This window comes from Dinoponera quadriceps, unplaced genomic scaffold, assembly GCF_001313825.1.
Source record: "Dinoponera quadriceps isolate SergipeBrazil2010 unplaced genomic scaffold, ASM131382v1 scaffold323, whole genome shotgun sequence".
In the NCBI taxonomy this organism is placed as follows: Eukaryota; Metazoa; Arthropoda; class Insecta; order Hymenoptera; family Formicidae; genus Dinoponera; species Dinoponera quadriceps.
In genome coordinates, this window is record NW_014554579.1 from 258,074 (window position 1) to 285,194 (window position 27,121).

The 27,121-nt window shown below is 47.2% G+C and overlaps 2 protein-coding genes across 6 annotated transcripts in view; both read right to left on the bottom strand.

Annotated features, from left to right (window-relative positions):
• Positions 1 to 3,412, bottom strand: part of LOC106752172 (follistatin-A) — a 19,850-nt gene extending 16,438 nt beyond the window's left edge. Inside the window, exons 1-2 of one of the 3 annotated variants that reach the window (XM_014633697.1) lie at positions 3,387 to 3,412; positions 1,370 to 1,713 (exon numbers count right to left, since the gene is read on the bottom strand). In XM_014633697.1, coding sequence (XP_014489183.1) covers positions 1,370 to 1,598 — 229 coding nt within the window. In that variant the 5' untranslated portion in view covers positions 1,599 to 1,713; positions 3,387 to 3,412. Of the gene's footprint in view, positions 1 to 1,369; positions 2,009 to 2,391; positions 2,596 to 3,386 lie in introns of those variants that run through there. The other 2 variants (XM_014633698.1, XM_014633696.1) reach the window with 2 other exon arrangements.
• A 12,398-nt stretch (positions 3,413 to 15,810) lies between these two features.
• On the bottom strand, positions 15,811 to 27,112 carry LOC106752175 (angiogenic factor with G patch and FHA domains 1). 3 transcript variants are annotated; one of them, XR_001375127.1, is made up of 10 exons: positions 27,028 to 27,112; positions 26,399 to 26,593; positions 25,915 to 26,151; positions 25,612 to 25,782; positions 25,263 to 25,410; positions 24,600 to 24,760; positions 24,056 to 24,492; positions 23,877 to 23,976; positions 20,171 to 20,800; positions 16,223 to 16,309 (listed from the first exon to the last, which is right to left on the bottom strand). XR_001375127.1 is itself a non-coding variant. In XM_014633702.1 (9 exons), exons 2-9 carry the CDS (start codon positions 26,579 to 26,581, stop codon positions 16,166 to 16,168), a joined length of 1,581 nt encoding a protein of 526 aa, XP_014489188.1. In that variant the 5' UTR covers positions 26,582 to 26,593; positions 27,028 to 27,112; the 3' UTR covers positions 15,811 to 16,165. The 3 variants fall into 3 exon arrangements, 2 of the variants coding, with proteins under 2 accessions (XP_014489188.1, XP_014489189.1); XM_014633702.1 differs by lacking the exon at positions 20,171 to 20,800 and having other exon boundaries at positions 15,811 to 16,309; XM_014633703.1 differs by lacking the exons at positions 20,171 to 20,800; positions 27,028 to 27,112 and adding an exon at positions 26,836 to 27,021 and having other exon boundaries at positions 15,811 to 16,309.
• Between the last annotated feature and the right edge of the window lie 9 nt (positions 27,113 to 27,121).

The window sequence follows — 27,121 nt, forward strand, 5'->3', positions numbered from 1 at the left end:
CTTTTCTCTCACTCCATCTTTTCTTCTTTCTCTCTATCTCCCGCTTCGTACATGTCCTCCCCCTTTATTTCTTCTTTCTCTTCCCCTTCGCGCGCGAGTGAGTATGTCTTCCTCTCTCCTTCAGCGTGTCCCTTTTACTTAGCTTCTCCGCATCCATATCAGACTCTGCCCCCTCTGCAGAATGATCGGCCTGCGAGAGGTCAGAGATTCGGCGAGAGAGCTGAAGCTTCGTGCACCGTTGCTTAACCCGATCGAAATCTAGCTAATCCTGTCAACGACTTCCTCGGGTTGTTTCTTCGTCTCGCGCTGTTTATCCCTGCCGATTCCAAGAATTCACGCACTTCCTGACTCTCCGAGCGAGCTTTTTCATTCGAAACCGACCGACGTTTCGACGTTAATGAAGTTTTAGAGCCCCGCTAAGCTCGCGCTGCTCGCGGCGATTCGCATGCAAACGTTGAATTAACGCTGAATTAATTCGCACTTTATCGCCTGTCCGGCCGATCGCTTTATGCATTTCTACGAGTAATCGGCAACGTCGGCAAGACTAATTTAATTGGCATTGTCGGCATAATTGACGATCGCCGACGAGATTGGCTGGCTGCAGCTCCGATACCGTCGCGAAACGTGAGCTTCCTGTCCGATTCGATGTGAGAAGAAAAAAAATCAATAATAACGACAAGCTGGCTTCGTCGAGATACGTGGAGAATGCGCCGCGATCTTTGATTCGTGTCGAGGAAGGACGGTGAAGAGTGACGTAAAAAAAACTTTTTACATCGGAAGAGCGTTACCTATCGCGGCATTGAAAGGAAAAGATTGCGCTAAAGCGGCGTAAAATTGCAACGCGTACAGATCAAATACCCAGATAGTTTCGTTTTGCACGAAGCCGTCCGCTAAATCGACGAACGGCGGCGGCAGCGGCTAAGCCGCGTTGCCCGCAACGGCAAATTGCGATGTCGTAAATTATACCCCTTGCGAAGTCACAAATTACAAATTGCACACTGAGATATTACAATGTTGCAACTTGCTGAATGATAAAGGCAATTCTGAAACCGCAAGGGAGAAGGTCGTATACAACGACACGGGTAATCCATCTGTCGGCTGGAACTTTTACAATGTAACATTATAATAAAAGAACGCGCTCAATCTTGCAGCCGTTAAATCAACTCCTCCCATTTAATAATACACTCCGCAAAATGAAAATCGCACAATTTGTCGGACGACAAATCAAAGTACATTCCTACATTGTGACTTTTTCCCCCCGGCCTCTCTCATCACAGAAAAAGTGTGACGAACTCGAACTAAACAATAACAAAGGAAGGAGAAAATAAAGAGGATGCGTTTCTCTGCCGGGAGAGAAAAAGAGGCTTACCCGTCGCCGAATGAATTTGGAGCATCAGTCCGATCAGAGACACCAGGAGGAAAGTTCTGTACGGGGATGCCGCGATGTCCTGTCGCGCGGCCGTCATCTCAGGCGGCCCGCGCCAGGTGCTCCCTCGACGTGCCGCTATCCCCGCGATGAAGCTCGCCTCCGCTCCCTCGACTTCCGCCTTCGTTCCCGCCAGGTCTACGACGCGCTTCGCTCCTCCTTCACATCTCATCCACCCTGATCTTCCGATGCTTCTCCCAGCCGGAACGAGGAAGACCGTGGGGACGTTCACTGTTCGCCCGTGGGACTCATATCACTCGGATCCGCACGCGCGTTTCTCTCAGAGTCTGAAAGTGCAAATCGTCTTTTCGCGCCGAGATGATTTCTGCGCTCTCGGATAGAAATCGTGTCTCTCCTCACGCTGTCATCGTGACTCGGAGCGCTCGTCCGCCGCGAAGGCTACCATCGTTAGCGCGCAATTTTTATATCCCTAGCCGCGATTATTATCAGTGGCGCCGACTCGTGATGCCGAACAAGTGCCATTTGTGCTTCTTACTATTTTACGATAGATCGACCACACACGCAATCTCAACTGGGAAAAATCTCAGCTACCCCCCTTTCTTTCCAACATGTCTCACGTATCTGCAAACACGTGTGGTGTTACGCTATTCTCTCGATCGGTCACAACCGCGCGCAACAACCTTTCGTCCTGTCAAAGCGCGCGCGTTTCCTCTCTCTCTTTCCGTCTCCGAACGTCGAGTCTCATTGAATCACGTGGAGATGTCTACACGAACACCTGTGGATGGTCTTCGTGGTCGAAGGTAAAAGTGTAATCGGACGGTCCCTTCATTCGATTCATCGATCGAAGCACGACACTCGGTGCCACCAGCTACGACGAATCATCGCGACACGTGGTGTTGTTTTGCTCGTTTTACCAAATGAAACGCACGTTGCACAAGGATCGCGCGCGCCTCCTCTCTCGAGAGTCCACCGCGCACACGGATGGATCTCGCCACGGTTTTTACCTCGGCGTCATCCTCAGATAGATCGATCGTTCTTTATCTTTTATACCCCACGATCTTTCTCAATGCCGCGCTCGACGGACAGATTCGCGACGATCGCGACGTTCGCTTCGCGACGCGCGGATTCGTCAGTGGAAACCAAGCGCGCGCGAGGCCGCCCGGCAGACTGAGAGAAGCAGTCGACAGTTGGCAGCCAGCAGCACAAGGCGAAACGTTTCGCCGTATGCCGAGCGAAGCTCTGTAAAAGCAACCTGCACACGCGGCCGCGCTGTGTTGTGTCGTCCCCACTTCCCTTTTTCGAGCGCGCGATCGCAGCGGCGGCGGTGGCGGTGGTGGTGGTGACGATGGTGGAGATCGTGATGGCGGTGGAGGTGATAGCGGCGGCAACAGTGGCGGTGACAGCAGCACAGCGATGGTGGCGGAGGTGGCGGCGGCGGCTATCTGTCTGTACGCCTGCCTCCCTGCATGCATGCGTCTCCTCCTTCTTATCCTCATCCTACTTCTGTCTCGTCCACCATACCCTTTGCATTCCTCCTCTCTGCGTCTTGCCTACAGGATCCACCTACGCCTCCCTTTCGCTGCCCTTCTCCTCTTGTTTTTTACGCGTCGCAAGTTTACAGCTGAGAATTTTCCGCTTTCGACGACTGTGTGTGCGCGCGCGCGATGCTCGCTCGAGCGATACAACTTTCTACTCAAGTAGCGAAAAGAAAATTATACGAATTTTTATTCATCCTTTAAGGAGCACTCTTTTACAAAAGGCACTTGTTCGATGGCACAAACGACAGCTAGGTTCGAGAAATTTCAATGCGACAAGTCGAATTATATCCCTCCGACATTACCGGAATGAAAGCGGTATCAAAAACGACGGCTTCAAAGAGCGACACACTCGATGAAACATTTCGTGGAGAAACATAGGTTTGGAAAGGTCGCGCGAGGGTGAGATCGGAAGCAAGGGGAAAAAATGGGGATATAAGTTCGGCACGGAAGACGATACGCACCGTTCCAGCGGCAAGGTGCAATGGTGATTGGTGGTTGCACCGCGCTGGTACGTCTCTTTTATACCGCGCGGCTCGGCGCGACCCCCGACAAAGCGGTACCGCCCCCTGGGCACGTGACGCGATGCTGGATACTCCTCGCAGCGCACCCCGTCGCGACGACCACCCTACTACAGACACCCGCACCCTTCCTTCCTTGCACAGCGATGCACTCTAATTGATATCATTACGCGCCGCCACGGAAAAGAATCGTTCGGCTGTCTAACACGAGGGGAAGATCTTTTCGCACGACGTTACCGTCGATTCGCAAATTTATCCGATCCGCGGCATCGATCTCGCTGCGAAACGAGTGAATCTAGTCTGTATATGGTCCGGCCGTCCGCCTGCAGTCAATGAACGTGATTCACTGTTCGGACGGTCAGCGCGGCGCGAATACATTGGTAGGGATCGTTACGGGCGAGTAACGAGTAAACGCGGAAGGGCGGGACGCGAAAGAGAGGAGGTTTTCCCTCCTTCGGCAAAAAGCGATCGATCGATCGATCGATCTCGCAGTCTAGACTCTCTTCAATGGACGGACTGAATCGTCGTTCGTTTATCAACGGCTGTCCTCGCGCGAGAATGGGGAAACTCGTTTCGTCCGAGCTTTTATTCGCCGGGTCGCGATCTATTGACCCGGTCACCGCCGTGATTTACACAATTCGTCGTCTTCGAGACCATTCATACCCGCGGCGGGAAGTCACGTGCGCTATCGACGACGGCTCGATAGTCTGCACGAAAGCGCAAAAACCCAACAAGTCGGACGGAATGAATGTACAGCGCGGATGTCGCCGATTTTGTCGACAGAGAGAGAAGAGGGTAAGCGGAGTAATTACGCATCGTGTGACTTTGCTTTTAATACTTCGAAACGAGCAAAAACTCGAGCAAGACGGATCGAAATACGGTGTTGGGAATTCTCGCGTGAGTCCTCTCTCGTCGCGAACCTTTTTTCTCGAGGATATCGTAGAGGTAAAAGCGGAGATCTCGCTCGTGTCCGTTGATAGCGGAAAAATCTCACCGACGATTGAGTCACCAAAGATAACGACATAATCATTTTCTTACTCGCAGGACTAAACGTTGCGCGACAACACGTCACGGGACAACAAATCGGCCCAATCTGGCTTCCGGTATGATCGATCGTCGCGTCCGGCCGCATTCGATCGTCGCTGATAGATAAGCGAGACATCTGTGGACGTCTACGTGGCGCGTTAGTAGCATCTGCATGCTGAATTGGCGGCGCATAATCGGCGAGACTGCGTCGAACATTACGTACTGCCAATAGTGTTGCGTAATTGGCGTACTACTATCGTTGAGTCGCGTCCAAAACCGCTCCTCCAAGGTCCTCCTACCTTGTTCTAAGAATTCAATTAAAAGTATGCGGCGAATAGTCAACGAGAGAATTTAATTTCACGATTCTCGTACGGGGATTTCTCGAAGAAACAATGTCTCCTCCCCGCATCAGTAATGTCTGAAGATTTACGCTGCACACGTGCGCAGCGTAACGAGGCGACAGAACTTTTTACACGCGAAAGCTACTACACGTTCGTCCTTTTGAATCATTAGTTGCTCCGGCGGAGCAACGGTATCATACGACGTTTTGCGTTTCTCGCTAACGAACGGAAAGACCGCTGAGTTTCGGCTTAGCGTTTCATCGAAACTTGGTGTGCGAGAGCGGATTGACGGAGCGATAAAACGCGGACATACGCGAACCGCACGCTCGTAGAAACAAATTGCTTGTTTGCGAGATACGCGATGCAGATTGCGGGCGTACCAGGAAAGAATAGAAAGCGGTCATTCCTTGTTGATGACACGTTGACGAGAAACTTGCCTATTCAGATGGCTTCTCTCCCCCGAGCGTCCGTTATCGATGTATAATCTACATGTGCAATTTTCGATAAATTTCCACTCGTTTTCAGTGAGATTTTACGCAAGCGCACTGAAAACGCTCCGTTATAATTAGGAGCGTTCGACAAATCGAGGTGTCAAATTGACGGATATCTCGATCGGCGGAAACGCGCGGTATAACGTCCAGACCGATACCGGCAAAACTGAGAAGGTTTGCTCTCACATGCATAATGCATGCCGCGGAGCAGAGTAATGGCAATAACAGCTCACCTTCTCCACCGGCATGGTGTCCTTTTGTTATTTTTATTTCTCTCCTTCCCCCCGCGTTGTGCTATTTATTACAACACGCGCTCTCTTCTCTCGGACTCGCGCGAGCGAGCGGTAGAGACCCGTTTATTATGCGTCTTCTTCGCGTGCAAACGCACGAAGAAAGAATATCCGTGTGATCTGGTTCGCGGACCACAAGTGAATCAAAACAAGCCTGCGGAATAAAGGAGCCCGGCCGACGGATCACGAAATTTTTAGTGAAAGTCTATCTATAGAAAGTCCTACGCGGATCTGTAGGTGAGTTTTGTGAATGCGCGTGAATCCTTGTGTTCGTCTGCCGAAAACCTAGTTCGATAGATCGAGATCGCGCACGAGACAATCAAAACCGCAGCAACGTACCGCGGCTAAGACGCAACCGCAAATAACCTGTCGTAAGTTTGTAAGAGACATGTCGGCGCGAACGTGTCGACAGATCGATTCAATATGGAAAACGCGGCGCCATTTTTACGTCGACCTTGTAAAAATACAGATTTCTTTTCATCCAAAATCGTCCGAAGAACTTGCTCCTAACAATTCGATTCAACGGAATCCAGGATGCTTCAATGTCGTTTGTAGAACTTATCCTCAACTATATATTTAAGGGAGAAAGAGAGAAGATAGTCTGCAAATTTTTAGCAAATATAATTTATCATATTCGTCCTTCTTTCTCGAGTCTTTTCGTTCGAAGTAGCGTTCGTGTAAAGCCAGCCACCCGGACTGCGGTCAGCGCGCGCGCGAGAGAGAGAGAGAGAGAGAGAGAGAGCGGGGCGAGACTGAATATATCGTCGTTTTGCCACGTCTGCCGGCAGTCTAGACTTCCCGAGTCCTCGAGTCCGGTTGCGACGTCACCGAATGAACAGACTTTTAGGGCGGCGATAAACGTCCATCGTGTTTTGTAACCGGTAGGCAGGTAGACATTCGAGCGGATTGGTTCGGCGGCCCTACCAACCAGTCTTCTGCTATACTCGCTCTACTACGCGAGAGATTGCATACGCATGCACGCGTTTATAATCCTTCGTCATCTGGACGACATTACTTCTACGTTTAAGAAGAGCGCTTTTCCCCCCGGGCGACTTTATCGTCGATAATTCGCCTCCCGACGCGAGAAACGGATGAAAGAGCGGCAGGGAGGAGGAGGGAAACGTTAAGGTATCTCACAACGCAACCTTCCAGCTGCATCCGCGACGCACCTGCCTCCTTCATTCTACGCCGCGCGCACTTTCCAAGAAACCCAACCACTCTCGCGCCGTTTTTCATCAATTGTTCTTGCTGGCACATTCATGCGTCCTCTACGCACCGTAGACCCTCTTCGACTCTTACTATTCACAACCCGCCACCGCCGCGCTTTATCCTCCTTCCCCTAGTGGTCCATTTTCTTCCTCTTCGCTTATTTTCTCTTTAGCGGAGCGGAGTTTAATCCGCGCGAATTTAACATCGCGAAAAATTCTCCCTCTTCCGCTCATTTTCCTTGAATTGTCTATACCTCACGAGATCGGAGCGTTTATTGTGGGAGAAACAAAGAAATGTTCCTCCTCCTAGAACTTTCCTTTCGCAATATCTTCTCCACTGTTTCTCTCGCAAATAAATATATCGGACACCGTTTCACTCTGGTAGCACCGTTGAAATCACAGCACGTCTCGCGCGTAGTAGATACGCGCAGCTCTGGTCAGACGTTACTCGCCATTGACAATGGTCGAGGAGGGCGAGAGACGAACGGGCCCTCTCGGCTCGGAGATCCTGAATGGTAATGATTATAGCAAATTGCTCTTGCTTGGCTTGGGGGTGCCTAATAGCCACTCAGTGGGGCTGTTGAAACCGCGCGCCCCTTCGTTCAACCTTTGATCCCCCCGCCCGAGTCAACCCTTCAAAACTTCATTGTTTCTACCCTGCTCCGCGGTGCGGATGGAAATTCGTTCCCCGTCGATGTTCTCGATATGTCTTACCGCATTTCTCACGCACCGAGTCGCGCAATTTCCACATGTTTCGATGAAAGTATTGAATTCGTGCCAAAATCTTTTTTCATCCAAATGTTTTTCAAAAGTACAATCAATCAATTGGGTCTCTCTCCGATCCCGCGCTCGTAGAAGATGTCTCACACCGACCCAACGCACTTATCGGCATATTTCTATCAACGTCGTTCGTTCGAAAAAAGACTTTTCAATCGTCACCATTCGAGGAAGTTTTCGAGTTTTCGCCGCGTCTCGTGAACGTACGGTTGTCGGTACCAAAGGAGGGGAAGAGAGAGGCATGATCGCGTTTCAACGGACATTGAGATATTAAACGTCGAGATGCCGTCGGCGGAGAGAGCCGTCAAGGAATCGGTAACGTTACACTTACGCATCATTCCGCAGCACGAATGACCGACGAAGAGAGCGGAGGAGATAGAGTGGTAGCGGCGAAGTTTAGCGCGGAGGGTAGGTAGAAGAGCGAGACGAGACGAGGCTTAGGAGGAGACAACGCTCTGGCTGCAAGGATGAAAAGGAGATGCGGGAATAAAAGACTCTCTCTCGCGGCGAGCAAGGCAGGAGGAAGAGAACTCGGCCGCAGGGGCCGTTGCTGCCCACGCCATGGCCCATCTATCCACGTCCACTGTGACCACCTGCGCAATCTGACAAGCCGGCTCTAACGATGCACTCTTCTACGTTATTCTGGAAGAACTACTTCACTTGGAAAGTCTTTTCGGAGAAAAGATCCTCTCGATAACTCGCGTTAATCGACGACGACGTACGTTTCCTTATCTCGAATTTGCGAGAAAACATTTTTTCTCGTCAACGTAATTTTCGAATTAGATTCTCGTACGCTCGCGTTCCTCGCAAAGTTGTATCCGCCTTTGGCCGATCTCGTTGCTGCGCAGCCTTACGTAAATATCGACGCCCTGCGGTTATTGCGCCGAGATCGGATCTCTCCGCGACCAGTACTCATTATAATGTAAACTTGCATTCTTACGGCTTGCATAGCAGACATCTTACAGACTGCTAGCCAAGCAGTTTTCTCTCTTTCGCGATCACCTCGCGAAAATCCGACCGCGCGAGTGAGCGGTCGGTGAAAAGCGAAATCACTTTTGCGGAATTACGCTGGCACAAGAAACTTGTATGGAGGATGCGTTCTCCGCGCCGTTAAAAAACTGAAAAGCACTCGCTAAGGCCCGCGGGACAATGGACCTCTTCTCTCTCTCCTTCTCTCGACCAGCGGTCGAAGGTTTTCAGCACCCTAGTGGTCAATTTCCCACTCAGACGGAATCATTAGTCTACTGCAACCGGGCTGCTCTCGCACTCCCTGACGAAAGAAGTACACTCGATGAGCGGAACCGAGCGCACTAAAACCAAACTCGCAATCAGCGAGCGGGTTGCGAACATCATTGTATCGGGACTGATGTATTACAATATACTCGCGGTATATTAGTGTCTTACAAGACGAAGGAGGGAATCTTCTTAGAGACGATCTATTCAAATTGCACTTCTCTTTTCGTGCAAAATTCAAACCCTCACTTGAGACGATCGGGCTTACGAAACGTCGTGCATGAAATTGATCAAAGACGAGAATAGGCGTCCGCATTATTTGAAGACTACTCGATTTTTCTCTTTTCCTCAATGAATCGGAGGAGATCCAATCCAGCGAGGCACGTCAATTTTCGCCTTACCCTTCCTCGCGAGGGGGTTATACATAACGCGCGGGATAAGTACAGTGCACGTTTGATGCGAGCGTGTGAAGAGTGCAGGTTCGCGGATATCCCTCCGGTCGTGAGGATCGCGTGGCGACAGCTAAGAAAGTATTCCTGACCAAGAAAGAGACGGGAAGAGCGATATAAAAAGAGATGAAAAAGGAGCCGCGGTGAAGAAGAACGACGATGACGGGGCGAGAAAAGGACGCGGTTGTACCGCGAGCCAACCACGTCCGCCGGGTAATTACGATTACTATCTATGAGTAGCCAGTGACTGTCCAAGTAGCGTGAGAAGAACAACCGTTGAGGTTCTCCATGCGAACTGGTTTCACGCCTCGTTCCGTTCGCGAGTACAACACGATCCTAGAGCGAGCCCGGGAGAGACGTCTCTCGCGCGGAGGAAGTAGGCGTACTACCCGCATTCTGTCTACCTCCCTTTTTCTCGCGCGCTTTTTTACCTCTATTTCTACTCCGTTTCCTTGCAAAACTAATATATCATTGCCCCTCCGGCCTGAGAGTGAGATTATCCTCTCCGGCTGCTATCTCCGCGCCGGTAATTTATTTATCTACTAGGCGCTATAAACATGCGCGTGCCATTGTTCCCTACATTTTTTTTTTTTTCAATATTACGAGATCTCGTTTAGGATGTGTCGCAATTTTTCTCTCGATATTAACATTATTTTATAGCGTCTGATCCGCCCTTAAGAAAACGATGACCATCCGAGATAGGCATCGCGGAAAACAATGAGATAACATGTCTTTTTTACGTCGTTTGCGCTCTCTCAAAGCGGATGCTGCTTTATATCGTTAGAACGTCGTCGTTCGATGCGGGCAATACCGAATAAGCGAGGAAAATCCAATTAATGAATTAAATATGTAGAAAATCATATTTTTACCTTGATGATGAAATCATCACGAATGAATTTTCGCACGATCCGGTTTTGATTGGAAAATTTTCGAAAAAGCGAACGGACTGATTCAACGGCTATCTCGGGATGTGGAGGATGCCCCACGATATCGCAGGATATCCGACTGGTGTGAGAGGGCAGCAACCGCGCCACGTACCGACCGCCGTGCTTGCACGGCGTTATATCCCGTCCGACGATGACGCGTACGTGGTGGTCACGTGTAAGTACGTACGCACGTACTTGCGTACGTACGTACAGCGCGTACGATCGTGCGTACGGCGTATTACACATACAGGCGCGGCAACAGCGTTCACGTAGTCCCGTCTAGACGGCCGTCAGACGTATTATTGGGTTCGCGTAACTCTGTGCCACATAGCTATCGCATTACCTATATGTTATGCGCGCTCGCGAGCGCAATTGCTACGTGTGCATGACGGCACGCATGTACGCGCGCACACACCGAATCGCGCCGAGGTTAGCTTCAGCTGACGTAACCGCCGGTAATTATCGGTCGACTCCCTAGATCAGTTCGATGCGTCGCTCTCTCGAATGCTCGCGTCGTTACCTATTTTGGGAAATTTGCAGGACTGATTCGCTTCAAACGAATCGTTTATCGTTACGTGTAGGAATGGACGCGCGCAATTATCCGTGCCTTCAATTTACCAGCTTTAATATACATGTATAATTCAGGCCGTCGGCAACGGTGGAAATTACATATAATCTTTCTTAAATACGTGACAGACGTTCTAGGAAATTTTCTTTCGGGCCGCCGTCGATAAATCGAGTCGCCTCGCGCTTCGTTTCGAAGGATACAAATGCGAGCGATAAAGCTGGCTTATCCCGATGACAGAACCAATCAACAGACGAAGCGTCTCTATATCGCCGGGTCTCACCGGGATAAATCATGAAATTGCAGCGCCTTAGGGGGAAAATCGTACTTGAATAAAAAACGTTATCGTGCCGTTCGATTCTCTCGTATATTTCATCTAATATGGCAGATACGCTTCATCATCTATTACAGGTCGAGACATGTCACAAATTCACTCCAGTCGATTGAAACATTCACTCCTGTGATTCAGAGAGCGATATTTTCACACGTGACAGCAACATTGGACCGATCGCGGCAGTTTTTCGTCGTAGAAGCTTCACTACTTTCTTACGAGTCGCCTCCTCCTACGCGATATTCTTGTCCCCGACGAGTCAGAAGCGTCTGCCTCGCCTTCCTGGAACTCGTCTCATTCAGCGGCGTGAAACTATTTATAGCACTTATACCGGTGATCCGCTGAATGAAAGGGTTATCTACGCGTCACGAACATTTCCACGGGCAATGATCGCATTTTTGTGACCTCAACGGGATCATTTGATCCATTATTAGTCGTTGTGCGAAGCGATATCTGAAAGGTGCGTTCGAACGCGAAAGAGACAACTCGAAGGTGCGCAAAGATTCGTCACACGAGAGATTAATAAAAGAGTAGAAAGAATCAAGAATTGCTGCACAATTCTGAGGTCGTGCAACTCGATCGTATCTTTTTATAGTATCGGTGTCTATCGCATCGATACGGTATGCATGTTTTGTCTCTTGGCGAACGACGAAGACACAACTAACTGATACTTGCTCCGGAGATTAATACGATATCGAGTCGTCGCATATCTGATGTCACAGCGAGCGTGCTAAAGAGACCGCTCGTTACCGAAATCCAAGACGAAGCGATGAGAGACACTGCTTTACGAGGGCCACATTGCGATGTCTGGGAGCATAGATCAATCTGCAAAACAGGAAGACCCACTTGTATCATAGATTAGGCGGTCCTTTCGTGGTCCTATGGGAGTAGTCCGCGTCCTGTGCGACGAATTGGCGAGTCGTACTTACTATTATTGTTGTGACGTGTAATAGCGAACACGTGCACGCGCCCGGGGTGACTGAACTCCTCGAGATGGATGTTTTCGATGTTGAACGCGGAGGAGAGTTTGTCTTTTCGATTATATCAGGAGAATTCAACGATTCCGGGAGCATACGAAGATCGACGAACACTCGTTTTTCTATTGTTAATTAACGCACGCTCCCTTGGCAATACATAAATGCGCGGTACATTGCAAAAGCGTATCCTGCACTGTCTGCTACTTCATGCGTGCGTCCGCATTCCTAGCCTTCAATTACAAACCGCGCGCAGCAGAGGTACGCATACATGGGCGCGCTTGTCTATTAGAACGGTCGGTGGACAAACGCTAACAGCAGCCATGGATTATTACCCAGCCAGAACTGGACCCTTTGTTGTTTCTGTTGGTGCCTACGGTCGAACATCCGGCTCGCCGGCTCCCGCGATTACGGCCGTCGTTCTCTCGCGCAATGAATTCTTCCCGCGAAATTCCCTTTATCCGCATTAACGTCGCATCTCGTTGCGTTTATCGGACGGGATATTTTCAGTTATAAACTAACTTCTGTCGGCGAATCAACCGTCCGATTTTTTGCGTGAGAAAATTTTTTACGCCGATTTCTTCCGCTTTCATTTCGGATGCAAAATTCAAGGGACGTTTCGCGCAGAGGTGTGAATCGCAGCGGAGTATCGTTGCGAGAGAGTATTCCCGCAGAGGAAACCCGTTTGATTTGCATATAATTGATAGTCGGTGCGCGTATATAACGTCTAAAACAAAGAAAAACCGAAAGAAATCCCTCCGCGAACGATACGAACATCGGATTTCACAACGCGGAAACGCAACATATGGTACTCGCATTATTGCACTTGCGGATCGTAGAAACACGCCTGATTATTGCTCGTGTGAAAATTATGCATCTGATCGGCGGTTTTGTCCGTGTGTACACGCGATAAAGTCATTAGAACGTTTCGTGATAATGAACAGCGTCATTCATCGGGTTTCATTAGGGAGGTAATCAGTACTTTTGAGAGCGTTGGAATTTCGATCAACGCGATACCTTCGTATTGATTTAAGCGCGCCGACGACCACCTGCGCATTATCTAGAATCACATTTTGCGGCTTTGAAACGCAGGTGGCATGAAAGTGTGCTCGCCAGATACGCTTAGCGGTAATGGACAATGGTCGCGAATTCGATCCGCTGTCTCGCGATGTAGGCTAGGCGTCATCTCGAATTACACGACCGCAATTCGTCTCTTCGCGTGCACATCCCCGGATTGTCTTCGCTAACGCTGCTTATCATCCGTCCAAATATTCCTCAATGCTTTCAATATCTCTAGCATCAAGTATTGACAAATCGGTTACTGTGAATCCAGCCTAACTGTTATTGCACGCAGTGTAATATTACCGCGTCTCATTATGTATAAAGTGTAATTGATCGCGTTTGAAAAATCGAACGGATGTAACGTTTTCGCGACGTTCAACCGTTCTCTATCCCGTTTCGCGCGCGTAGAGAACTGTCGACGTGTTAACGGCAACGACGCGATCTACCGGAGAGGTTTTATCGCGCATCGAGAGATCGTTACATACGCGATCGATTCCGAGGATTCGCGGCAACCGTCTAATTTTCCAACGGTACAACGTAACATTATCGCTTGTTACCGTTGCGCAGCTGTGTCATTACGACGGTTTTGTGCGCATCCGTTTTTTCTATTCGCTTTTCTGCGTGATTTATAATATAACTAAGTCACGCGAACACACACGGGGGAAAACGAATTCTCGATCGTTGGACGGATCGGAAAAATAGGGAAAAACGAGAACGGCCAGACGGAGGAGTCGGTTCTCTATCTTTTCCTCTTTCAGTCGGAAGGGGGATGCATCAAGGCCAGATGAGGCCTGTCCACTAGTAAAAGGGGGCCGAAAAATGGCTGACAGGCAACAAACGAGAGCCATTTGTTAGCACCGATTTGACCTGGCGTTACTGCCGCGTCTAGACACCCAGATCTCCGCCTGGGTTCCGCCGATACTCCTCTACCACTCGCACGGTACATTTCCGTAAACTGCGATGTTCACAGGGTTAACGTGTTAACACCGTTTACTTCCTTTCGCCAACGAATTTCTTTTTTTTTCTTTTTTACAATAGCGTTAACGATATAAATAAGTTGCCGAGATTTTAACGAATAACTTTCTCAATCTCCTGAAGAAATATTCGTCACGCGCAACATCGTCAACGCGGGAAAAAGTCCAACGAGAAAGTTGCATCGCACAAAACGAATCGAGATTCCCGAAAAATCGCTCGAAAGTTAGAAGCTGAGGGAAATTTCCAATTAGAAGGGAAAGCTCTCTTTTCCTTCGCAGGGTGTAATACCAAGTTATCCTCGTTAAGTTAAAGTTCACGTGACAAAACGAACGCTAGAGGAGACGTAATTATCGCGGCTTTCGCTTCGAATTAGCGGATTAGAATTGGAAACGTAAGACGCGTAGCAGGCAGCCTGCATCGCGACGCTCGCCTCCTTTGCCGTGAGCTCGCTCGTTCCCGCGCCCGGAAATGCATAATTGAAAGGCGAGGAGAGCCTCATAAATAACCGCGCTAATTATTTCTAGCCCCGCCAATTTCCTGCCTTCTTGTCCGCCCGTACTTCCCCCTTTGCTCTTATCCTTCTTCACCGACTACTCCTCCTCTTTCTCTCTTCTTCTAGTGCACCTGCTTATGCAGCAACGGAAAGTTTTCGGCGGAGCCTTTAAGTATCTTTATTTGCTTGACGCACAGTCTATTTGATGTATGTATGTGTTACTACGACGCAATTGATTCGATAAACTTTCAAGCGAACAACTTAAAAGTAACGTCGCCCTTCGAAAGTCATCGATGGCTAACGTAACGCGTTATGTCCCATAAAGCCATAAAACTAGATGAAAATCACATAAGACGCACACAAAGGCGGATTAGCGCGTAAGAAAGCGTTTTCACGGATCGTTATTAAAAGGGCGACATGTTTACCTCGAGACGGCCTTCACCGAGATTTTGTCGCGCCGAGGTCGCTTGTGTAAGGTAGACTCGGACGAAACAGAATTCTGCGAAATCCGCGATTTCTACCTCGGCAAGAAAAGGAAGGAAAAAAAGAGAGAGAGAGAAGAATCGCACTGGTTTCTCTCGTCGAGTAACGGCCAGACTCGTGACTCAGTTTAAAACTCTCGAGATCTCTGATCGTCCTCCCCCCTCCACTCTCTCGTCCTGTCGCGCGCGGCATTTTTTTAAGCTCCATAAAATCCGACTGGAACGGAGAAAATAGTTTAATACCGGGCCCTGAGTGGGCCTCGCGAATGGACGCTATTAGCCCCAGGTACCCCGATGATATAAAATCGATTTTTTATCGCGAGGAGAACGAGAAAGAGAGAAAGGAAAGAAGCGAGAGAGAAGGACTGGAAATTAGTCAGCGATGTTTTCGGAGATTCCTGAGTGCGGCGCGACGTATCCTTCGATTCACCCTCGTCCTCGAATACCGTTTTATCGCTGCTTACACCACGACGCGACGAATTTCGTTCTCGTTTTATACCTTTTCTCCCCAAATACCATCTTATCGGCGAAAATAGCTATCGGTACAGTGGGTCCGCTTCTCTACGAGAGAGAGAGAGAAACGCGCACGTCTTTTTCGTTTTCCTCGTTTTTTCGCCATTAATCCCCGTTTTCAGACTCAGGAGAACCAAATATACAAGCACGATTAAAAGTGATGGAACGGCGTCCACCGACGAGTCTCTTCCGTAAGTAACTACGTAGCCATAGAATCATTACCGCTTGAACTAAAGCGAAGATCACGATATTCTTTATTTGTAAACAAAGAATTATATAAAGGCATTAAATTAATTAAAATATAAATATAATGAAAAAATATCTCGATCCGTGATGTTGTGTTCTGAGGTACATTATCGAAGTACATGTATTTGAAAACTTTGGCCTACGTGTACTTCTCAACATTGATTCCTGTCGATAATTGAAAGACAATATTCTCATATATACAAAATTCCACATCAAGATTCAGTATATTATATCATTGTAAATCCTCGCAAGAGTTATTTCAGCCCACTCAGGGCCCGGTATTAAACTATTTTGTAAGAGTTATTTCCCGATGTAACACGAGGCGATATCTCAACGAGTTTCAATCCGTTATTTCTTTGTAACGTTTTTGTGCTTTCCGCCATACCGCTTGTTTCTTCTCTACGTTAACGTCCATCTCGATGTTGGAAAAGTCCACCTCGCTCGATCCGAGACCGCTCTTGTTGTGACTGCTTTTGATAGGTATCTGCAACATTACAGAAAACCGCGATTCTTCGTTACAGTGCAATTTCCAAACGTTCGCCCAAGAAAGGAGGTGATTTTTCGCCAAAACTCGACGGAAAAGCCGGCTGTATTTGGGCCAAGTGTCCAATCTACCTACTAAACAAGTACCGTCGTTACTTGACTTACTTAGAGACGAAAACTAAAGTACAGAGGAGAAGAGCGAGAAGAAAGACGCGCCCAGGTCAAGCTCTTCTCCATGATCCTGTTTCTCTCTCGCGATAAATTCATAAGCGACCACCCTTGGGTCAACCTTATTTCATCCGGACGCGGACTTTCGCTAATTTCGTCTGCGATTTCTCGAGTCTTGCGAAAGCCCTTAATGCGTTCGATGAATCGTGTAAGAACGCCAAGAGTTCACGACGGTCGTAGAGCACGTAAAACGACCGGTCGTTACTCGATTGACAAGCAGTAGAGGTTTCGCTTTCTCACTCCGACGATGATAGCGATGATGCATCCGTCTGGACTGTCTAGACCACTTATATATTATAACTCGGTTCGTTTTCTCTTCCCGTTTGCGGCCCAGCATCGTCCAGACGGAGGAATCCATCTGTAGGATAGAAGGCGCGTTATTGCCGGTCTCGTCGCTTAACTTTAACCCTAATCGCCTCGGACGGGGCGGCCGTTAATCGACGAATGTTTACAAGCATTTATTGCTTTAGTCCGAAGCGACGACGCCAACGGGCCATCGACCGTGGAAGTTGTTACAGCTGGCTCACTCGAAGCGCCAACGGGATTCGCTCGGAAGAGAGAATATTCGGATTATTTATCGCGCTCTCTCAATCGGGCCGCAATTATCAGGTCTTAGCAGCGCGGGATCGATTATATCGGGGAGAGGAGGTCTGCACGGCGAAAAGGTGAGCGACGTGAAATATTCATTAAACAATGTCCCGTCGTGGGTATCGCCGTCGGACCGTTGAATTATTTTGTCCGGTCCCAGCGCCACGACCTAGATTTCGTAACTTCGTTAGAAGCGGAGAGGGAGCCGAAATAGCTCCTGCCGTAATAACGTTAGCGACACATCGACGACTCAATTATTCAAGTACATCGATCGTAGAGAAAAATTTTCCTCTCTCGCACACAACAGTATTTGAGAGTGTAGAATAGAATTTGAATTGGAGCGACACCGCGCAAATTGACAGTCTCGTCTCGCAGCGAGGCGAAAACTAGGAGGGTAGAAAATAGGCAAATAGGCCAACACCAGCTGATTGAGCGACACGGCCAAGCGGAGGCAATGTACCGTGATTACCGATTAGATGGCGCAGACACGTCGCGACGTCTGCCCTGCCCTTCCCACTCTTCTCTCTCGCTCGCTTAATTCAACCCCAGACATGTTTAATGCGTATACGCTGATTCGTCGATGTACCGAATATGCGTGCGACGCGAAACTCTATTGCGTGCAATGCGCCGTTCGTTTAAGAGAAGAAGCGATTAATGAAGCGCGAAAGAATCTCAGGAAAACTTTCGGTACACTCGCTGGAGAGGAAGGAAATTCCTGGGTCGAGAACCCAGACACCGTCCGTATCCGATCGCGCGCGGACAAAACGGTGCCGGCGTACAATAACATATTAGGAATTCGCGGGTTCTCCGACGGTGGTAGGGTGCCAGACGGTCTGTGCCAGTTCGAAAGTTTGTCCTGGTTTACCCGTCTGGCATACCGGGAAGCGACGTGGACGCACGTGCGCCGCACCTTGACAGGTTGAATATGGGCTCTGGAGCGCGGAGACAGCATATTGGATTCGAAACTTTGCTCGTTTACAACGCCGCCAGTGTGTCTGTCGTTGCCGCCACCTCCGAATGCACCATGTCGCGCCGCAACTCTCAAATAAACGTCAGCTTTTTCTCTCTCTTTCGCTCGCTTCCTCCCTTTTTCTCATATTCATCGGACCGATCGAAATGGGGAGAGAGAACGCGGATGTAATCCCATCGAGGGAATCCCATTTCGAGTCGTCGGGAAACGACGTCTCGCCTCGAGTTTCGGACGTGTCGCTCGGAAGAGAGAGGCTGTCTCGGCACGTACGTCTCTTTCGAGAAACAAGACCGTCGTCGAATATCGAAGAACCTCGGAGGAATCTCCGACGAGGCGCTCGGCTGTAATCTCCCGCTCGTCGAACCGCGACATGTTTATACAGAATTAATTAGCTCGCGGCCGTCTATCGGCTCTAGACTTCCTAGACTAAACTAGGTAAACCGAGGCGGCAGTAATCGATTCGCAGTCAAAACACACGCGATGTTTTTTCCACACGAGGCCATTCTCCTGGAATCTCCTTGACCGAAATCCAGGATCGAAATTTGACTTGGCTTCCGAGTCGTGGATTTCTTTCGTGAGCGTTCGCTTCATTTTTGACTCGGGTCAATTTCACCCGTGGAACGTACGGCGTTTGAGATGCGATTTTAAATACAACTTCCGTGAATTTATCCGACGGAAGAATTTCGTCAAATTCTCGGCAAGTGACTTGAATCCGGTGATACACGGATGAAACATACGCTCGTGTCTCTAGACGCGGTAGGCGAATGGAGGTTTATGCATACCGATCACGCATACACGCACGTCCTAACCGTACTCCCGCGATAATCCAGTGATGGATGTCCCTAGGTGGTCGGTAAGCCCTGCCAGCCAGACTGTTCGGTATATCGGTGTGTTTACCCAGACGGAAGCCGTCTGGCGGCGATAGGGCAACCGACGTCTCCCGTGTGGTATTCATACGCCGGCTCTACTTAAACCATTAAAGGATACCACCTATGCATACGCATGCAGGCGAATCAATAGTACTCGATCGTAAGAGCAAACGAATCGTCGCCGAGTGACAAAAGGATCGACCGGGCTCTTCTGATTGTTCGCGTTGTTGACTTATCGCTGATTCGATAACTTCGCATTCGGAGAAACAAATATGTACGAAAATGCCAGTAACCTAATTATACCGGACTGTTAACACGCGCGTTTCACGTATAATGTAGAATGAATTGAAAATCAGCCACGCTTCCTCGGTGACGATCGAATGATACGCACGCAACGTACGTTCGGGTACGCGGTAATTAATAAATCTCTCATTGTACATATTTGTATGTCGATACCGTGTGTTGTATACATACACCTCGTCTAGACCAATCGACCGCTCTCCTGGACTGGATTGTATATTCCTAGCTAACTAACGTTACGGACAACCAGCCGACATACAAACAAACGTGTGGGCGGGTGTGCGCGAGAGAGACGGCAATGCCGACTATTAAGCCGACGATGTGGTTATACGGGCCTCCCGTGTGTGCACAGAATTATGCACTCGCGTCCGGTTCCTCCTGGCTGAGCTCTGGTTAATTTCGTTCCGTCTCCGCGTGTCTCTCTCTCTCTCTCTCTCCCGGGAGAATCGCGATAGTTCCCCCGCATCGCATGCGGAAAATGATCGTTACTCTTCCACACCTCCGACGTGGGAGTGCGAATGATGCATCGTCGATTCGGCGTTTCCATTCGACCGCGCGGGAAGAAGCAGCGACGGAATAAAAAAGGAAGCCGCGTTGTTTTTTTCAATCATTCTCAGGAGATACATTGAATACGAGAAAAAGAAAAATACTGCAGCCTTTAACATCTGCCGACTTGTGTGTGCGCACAAAAGCTTGAATGAATTGTCAAGGACGTGGTAAATTAATGTAACTCTTCGTTTCATTGTACTTCCAATTTTTCCAATGCTTTTTTAACGTTGATTAGACGCAACGTGTCAACGTCGCGATTTCCTCGGGAAAACATTCGAAATGAGGGCTTGCTACGACACGGAAGATCAAGGGAGATAAATAGGACGAGGAAGGACGCGTTAATCTAGTACCTACCTACCTACGGTTAGTCAACGAATAGGCGTCTAGACAGCGGAGATGTTTGCGTTGGATTTATTTGTGACTGTGGCTTCCCACCTGTTGCCTCCTGCGTCTCTTCCGAACGCGCCGCCACAAGTTCTCTCATCCCTCTTTTACCTCTTTCTGCTTCCCGCCGCTTGGCTTTTCTTTCTCTCTTTCTTCCGTTTTTCGTTCAATTTTCTTATCTTCTATTCGGTTAGCGTATCGTAAATCTTGCGCGTTATTTCGTCGATTCTGCTTTTGGAACCGACGACGCACATCTCCCCTTTCTCTCCCTCATTAATGTGGCGTTAATGAAGCCGGCGTTATGATCGATGAAAAATATGGAGGAGACGTCGAAGAATCGCGAGAAGAGAATCCTCGAGTGGTCCATAAAAGGTCTATCAATTTACGGCTGGTGAAGGAAGCCATTGTTTTGTAAACTTTGCTGAGGAATCTTGTGAATTTGGCGACAATTCAGTCCGCTCCGATGGACTGTATCGAGGATTAGGAGGACGTACGTAAAATCAAGTTGTCGCGGCTTGCACACCGGCCGGCAAGTTTTCTCGGTGGTAGGCGCGCGATCTCCGCTTTCGTCTTCCTTTTACCCTCGACACTGTTTTCGTTGTCGCTAAAAGAAAAAGGCACGTTGGATAAACAGACGAGAAAAATAAGAAGGAGGAACAAAAGATTAATGACACGACAACAAGCTATCGAATCGCGGAGGCGCGGGAATCAACATCGGCGATTTGTTCTTGTATCCGTAGGCCTTGCCTGTTTTTCGCGGATAATGCTCTCAAAACATTCCGATCGGAGCCCGATATACCGGATGCAAACAAGTTGCGCGATTAAGGCATAAACATATCGCCGCTGTAATCACGTTCGAGAATGAAAGTGACGGAATTACAGGAGAGATTTGCGGAAGGCTTGGGAAAAACGCGAAAAAATCTGGAGAGCGCGTGTTGAAACATCCGCATGGAATCGTGCGTTGGGACTCGAAAAAAAATGTACAGAGCGGCGGAAGAGGAATATCCTCGGTATCCACGGATGTTCCCATTCCGGCTGCATTCATTCGCTCGCGCCCCAAATTCCGATGGCGAGCTTCTCGGGGGACAATCGAGGGAAGACGATTCTTCCTTTCTTTTACGCCGATTCCATACGGCGGGAGGAGTTTCAAAATCTTGTCTTCTCGCGCCGCTCCGGCGAGGATTGTTGAAATCGTTGCACAGTCTCTACCTCTCTGCATTACGTAATATCGAAACGACCTTGCGTTCCACCGTAACGCCCGCGGCTCCGCGCGTATGTGCATCTCAGCTTCCGCTGCATCGCGAACCCTTCCCTTTTTCTTCGTCTCCTTCTCCTTCTTTCTCCCCTCTCGCCGCTGTTTTTGTTTTCGTCGTCGGCAGAAAAAGGTACGGCGAACAAATAGACGGCGCGGCGCGGAGAAACATGAGGCGCAACAACAAGTTTTCGCGAGCCGATTTCTCGCTTGTTTTCGCGCGCTCTCAAAACATCCTCTCCCTGATCCCGATTAATTAATGCCGGACATATATCGCCGGCAAACAAGCGGAAACGAAATTTCCGTGCTAATTTGGCGCTATTAATTTGCTCCATCGACTGGTAAAAACTTTGTTTGACAAAACTGACGCTCGTTAACTTCTCTCTTGAATTTCAATCGCGAAATTGATTATATTCATTTTAACGAACAGTGGCAAACTAATGACGAGCTAAAAAATTTCAGGCTGACTGATAGAGGACGAAAATTGGGTTCCTGCGTGAACATTCGCGAGTCAGTTGACGACCTTTCCGTTTAGCAAAAATGTCCGCCTCCTTCGTCGGTCTCGTAGATACCTTCGACGATTTGTCCGTCGCGGGAAATCGGAGGTGTGCCGCCTCCACGAACGCAGGTTTTATGGAAGCACGACGAATCCTCATTGCTCCGGATTATTTATCGCGTCATTAATCAGACGAGTTTTTCCGCCGAGGATTGTAAACCGCGAACAGGTGCAGTATGGAAATGGATGTAAATCGTAAAACTGGCGGTTCGTTGTACGCTCTATCTGCGAAATGGCAGTCGATATTCAGGGAAGTCTATAAAATGAAATCGTTGCAGTTTCCGGATGCGACTACTTGGCGGTCCGCGCCGATTGTAAGTTGCTCGAGCGGGTCGCGATTATTACGGCTCGGCGAAATAAAGAAATATAGTTCCAACTTTGGATTCGTCGATTTTCCCGTGCGCTTTTACAAATCGTCCTCGCGCGAGTGCCCGCCGATACATTGTGGAATATTTGTGTTTGGAAAGTGACTTACGGCGATTCGCTTCGCGTATAACGCACCACCTCGGCTGAAGCACTTAGATAAATGAACCCGCCGAGATTTTATCCGCTCGAGTATAACACCACCTTCGCAAGGTGGTTTTATATACCTATCGCATCCTCGCGCGGCGGTTTACTGGCAATCGCCATTCGCGGCTTTTACAATGTCTGGTTTACGGGCCCTCACGTCTTTCTTCCTTCTCTCCTCTGTCTCCGTCGTTTACGATATAGGTCACATCTCAATGCGAGAACGCACTCGAGGATGGCGCGGGCGTTTACGTGGCGCAACTGCGTGAAGCGGCGCGCGTAAAGACGTAAAAACGGATCCGATGTAAAAGCGAAGTAGTCGCGGCGCTCTCGTAACTTCCAGCCAGACTGTGCTTCTTCCTTCTTTCTTTTCGAAGGCGAAACGCGAGAAGAGGTCTCATTCCTCGCCCGTGCAAGAATAATAACCCGCAATCCTGTCTATTACACCGATGTGTCGTCAGCATTTTACGCGTTCGTTTCAAAGTAAATCAGAAAGCGAGAGGATGCGTGTTAACGTAGAAAATACAGGACGATGCTTTACGAGCAAAAAGCGCGGCTCTAGCGGAAGCAACGGTTTTAGAGAGCGGCGGACAAATTTGACAAAAAAGACAGGCAGGCGGTGGAAGGGACTACGGGCGAATGGGTGGCGACAGTGGACAGAGAGGTACCAGACGAGAGAAAATAACAGTCCCCTTATCCCACCCTTTAATCCTTTTACGCGTACGCCGACCGTATGCAATGGGGCATACGATGCGTCTAGACAAAATAATGATTTGGATTTCAATACATTTGCATTCATTAGCCCGGGGCACCTCTCTTCGCCGCGGCCCGCGCGTCTCTTCTTTCCACGTTTCGCAGAGTTACGCTCGTTATCATACGAATGCTCTGCTCGTGTGCCGACGGCGCTCGTTTCGTCGAAATGCCGTCGAAATGCGACACGGACGGACCGCCAGGAACAAGATCGGCGCGGCTGGGAAGGAAACAAGGAAGGAAGGGGAGATATCGCGGATTGCGACGACCGCGCTCGGCTAATGAGTCGAGCGTGTATCCGCTTCTTCTCTTCATTTTTCCCTCTCCGGGCAGCACACGTGCGAGTCTAGCCTGTCTGTGCTAAATTAGAAGTACGTGGCCCGATCTATCGCTACACTTTGCATTTTTCTTCCTTCCTTCTCCGCGCGAGCGAGCCGACATTTCTCCTTCCGCAACGATACATTTTGCGACGGCGAGTGAATTTTCTCGTGAAACGAAAATTCAATCGTTCCAAGAGATAAGAGCCTGGCGACGGCCTGTCCGTCAAGACTTTTTTCCCGTTTTCGTTCTGTACGATAGTCGAGATAAGTTAATAACGATAAGAAGATGACTTACGGGTTCCGTTATTCCGTCTTTGTCTTTACCCAAGGAACTACCTTCTGACCAGCCCATTCTCGCCAGCATTTTGAATCCTTTGTTGTCCTTCGATATCGACCTGCGAGCAATGAATCTTTGGTGAGTCTCAACGCAGTGAGTAAAACGCGAGCTTATTTTGAACGTTGCAAGATGCTTACCAGTCGAGGGAACTCTGTTGCGTCTTAGCATGATGATCGGAGGAACCCACGTATTGTCTTCTAGCTTGCGCTCTATCCTGATAACCCGAAGCGAATTGATTGCCGGATATAACATTATCGACTCCGAATTTGTGTTTTAGACGCCGTAGCTCCTCCTTGTGAAGTTTTTTCTTCCAAGTTTTGCTTTCGCAGGAATTGATGTTCCGTTGGACGAGACCTGGCTCGCAGTGACCGCATGTCTCATTTCCGTTGTGAATGTGGCACAGCAGTTTTGTTTCGCCGGTCTTTATGACCGAACCATGCGTTATCTCGTGAGGCTCGGATTCCTGTTTAGCTACCGACAGTCTCTTGCCGTTCAAAAATGTGCCGTTTCTTGAGCCAGAATCTATTACTTGATACTGCTTCTTCATTTCGTCGTATATAAAGCGTGCGTGGTACTGTAAATATTGCATATAGGGATCGTCGTATTATTAATATCATAGAAGAAAAATGCGGTGCAAGGATATATGATGAAAGTGGGAATTCTTTGAAACAGTTATCATACCTTGCTGATATTTACATCCGGTATCAATACCGAGTGATCTCCTTCTCTACCCAATGAACCTCCTGTATATGTTACGACGAAAAGGCATCCCACTTTTAATTTCGCCAAATTAGTCTCTTTCACAATAATCCTCATGCATGGTGGGTAACTTTTTGCTATATCTAAGATTAAAAATATTCTCATCTTGAAATCCATAATGTTATTCGTTGATAATTAGCATGTGTAACCTCGAGTTATATTAATAGTGTACAATCTTTCCACAATTATGATTTTTTTCTGCTTGAACCTTTCATAAGGTTTCTATGAGAAATATAAGCACGGCAAATTATCAACCTATTACCGACCGAAGTAATAGGTAATAAATGAAGCTTTATATAAATGTGAAGTTGATGAAGCCAGAAGCGAGCAGATCTATCGAAATTTTTGTAGAACATTTTCCTCTCTGTTATAAGAACAATTAGAAACTAATTTCGGAAAATTAATACTAATAAAATAAAAAATAAAGAATAGCTTCAAGTAATAGTATCTAATAATATAACGTAAAAATAAATTTTCTCATGTTTCGTGTTTCACGATACATATTTATGAAAGAACAATTTTACAATGATATAAAATATCTTTCTCTAAAATAAAGATAAAAAAGTAAATATATAAATAATAAACCTGGTTCCTCTTCACGGTCGCTTTCGCTATTAGTAGATAGATCAGGAGTAATTTCTTCAGATATGTCGTCAGTCTCGCTCTCTGAACATTCACCATCCTCAGGTTCTCCCGAATTTTCTTCTTCATATTTTCGTTTTTTCACGTTATCCTACAAGAGAGACACGTGTGCACATTAAAACCATAGGATAATTACCTAAAGCGTGTCGCCTGTATCTTTCAATTGATATATCTGAGAAGTCCTTTATTAATTCATCTATCTCATCTGAAACCTGTAATCGAAAACGACATATTAAATGTTTTCTTATATAAACGCATGCCACGAAAACTATGGGATCAATTGGATAGAAACCTTATCTACTTTCCCAGAGCTCTGTTCTTCCCTCTTTTGCGTAACAGGATGATGCGTATTGGTAGCTTCATTTGTACAAACTTGGACTTGACTGTGGAATTGATACGTCTTACTAGCTTCATCGTAGTAGTAATATGTCCCAGTATTTCCATCATAATACAGGCCTTGTCTCTTTGAAATAACATTAGTACTATAAATATTCATGCTCATTATCTTCACTTTTTTATGTGCAGCATCAAAAGAAATGATATGTAGCGCAGAAAATCTTGATTTATATGAGTTTAATGATATATTTATATATACCGTGTCATAATAATATCCAGTATTATAATCATAATACATTCCAGATGTTTCTTCATATACAAAACCAGTTTGTAATAAAGCTGACTCTGCTACCTGCTTCACTTGATCTACTATACTAGGTGATCTATCATTGTTACTAATATTCCAATCTTGCGATGAAGACTTATCGAGATTCAGAGGATCTGTTTGAATCCCACAGTCTATACTTATTTTCTCATGAAGTAGATTTTGATGTTTCTAAAAAAAAAAACAATTATATAACATTTTACAATTTATACTAGAAAGATTACATTAAAAATATCAATACCAATTCCTTTACTATAGAAATATGGATTCCTACAATCCATATTTTTGTAGTCGATCTATATTAATTCTTTATTAGTCACAATATCAATCTAATGCATTTTTATGTATTTCTTAGTTATATATGTGACTAATTCATATAATCAAACATTAGAATTATTATATCACCAAGGATATATACCTGTTCAGCAAGTTTATTTCGTAGTTTATTAATTTTCTTCCGTTGCTTCTTGATATGGTCACGTAGCTTGTATATAAATTGTGAAATATGAGGATAGTTAGATAACTCTTCTGTAAAATCCTCTTCAAAATCTGATATAATTTCTCCTTCCTCATTCTCGCTATACCTTTTGCATTCATCCATGCTTTAATTGTTCTAGAAAGTACATATTGTATATATTGACAATCTCATTATTTTATTATTATTAATCCAAAGGGAAGAATATGAGATCACACTCATCTAAGTTTTCAATAAATAATTTCAATAAAAATTTTGTGTATACACATAACTCCATATAATTTCATAAATAAGAAATATATATAGAGAGAGAGAGAGAGCACATAGCGTACAATATATAAACTCTTATTATATGGTAGGTATATTGACTCAAAACCAACCTAATACACAAGTCATACAATACAACAAATGTCATATTATAATATTTATAAAATGTGTTGTTTAAATTCCAACTATCAAACAGTGTGGAATGTATTGACTAGATGATCTTGTATTAGTCGATCAAATGGTAAATCCGAAAAACAATCTTTTTTATATGTGAATTAATTACGTATGTCGGCGTGAAAACGCACCATGTTTGTTAACCTCTTTGCATTTTTTCTTTAACTAATGTAATGTAATGATCACAATGTCAATACGCTTGGTAATACAGATAGGTACTGGCAG

What these genes read in the sequence shown, in the direction of transcription:
- LOC106752175 (XM_014633702.1), bottom strand. Translation starts at nt 26,581, where the DNA reads ATGGATGAATGCAAAAGGTATAGCGAGAATGAGGAAGGAGAAATTATA. An exon ending in GCTCTGGGAAAGTAGATAAG is followed by an intron (nt 25,411 to 25,611) that starts GTTTCTATCCAA and finishes TCTCTCTTGTAG; the next exon opens with GATAACGTGAAAAAACGAAA. An exon ending in CGGATGTAAATATCAGCAAG is followed by an intron (nt 24,493 to 24,599) that starts GTATGATAACTG and finishes CAATATTTACAG; the next exon opens with TACCACGCACGCTTTATATA.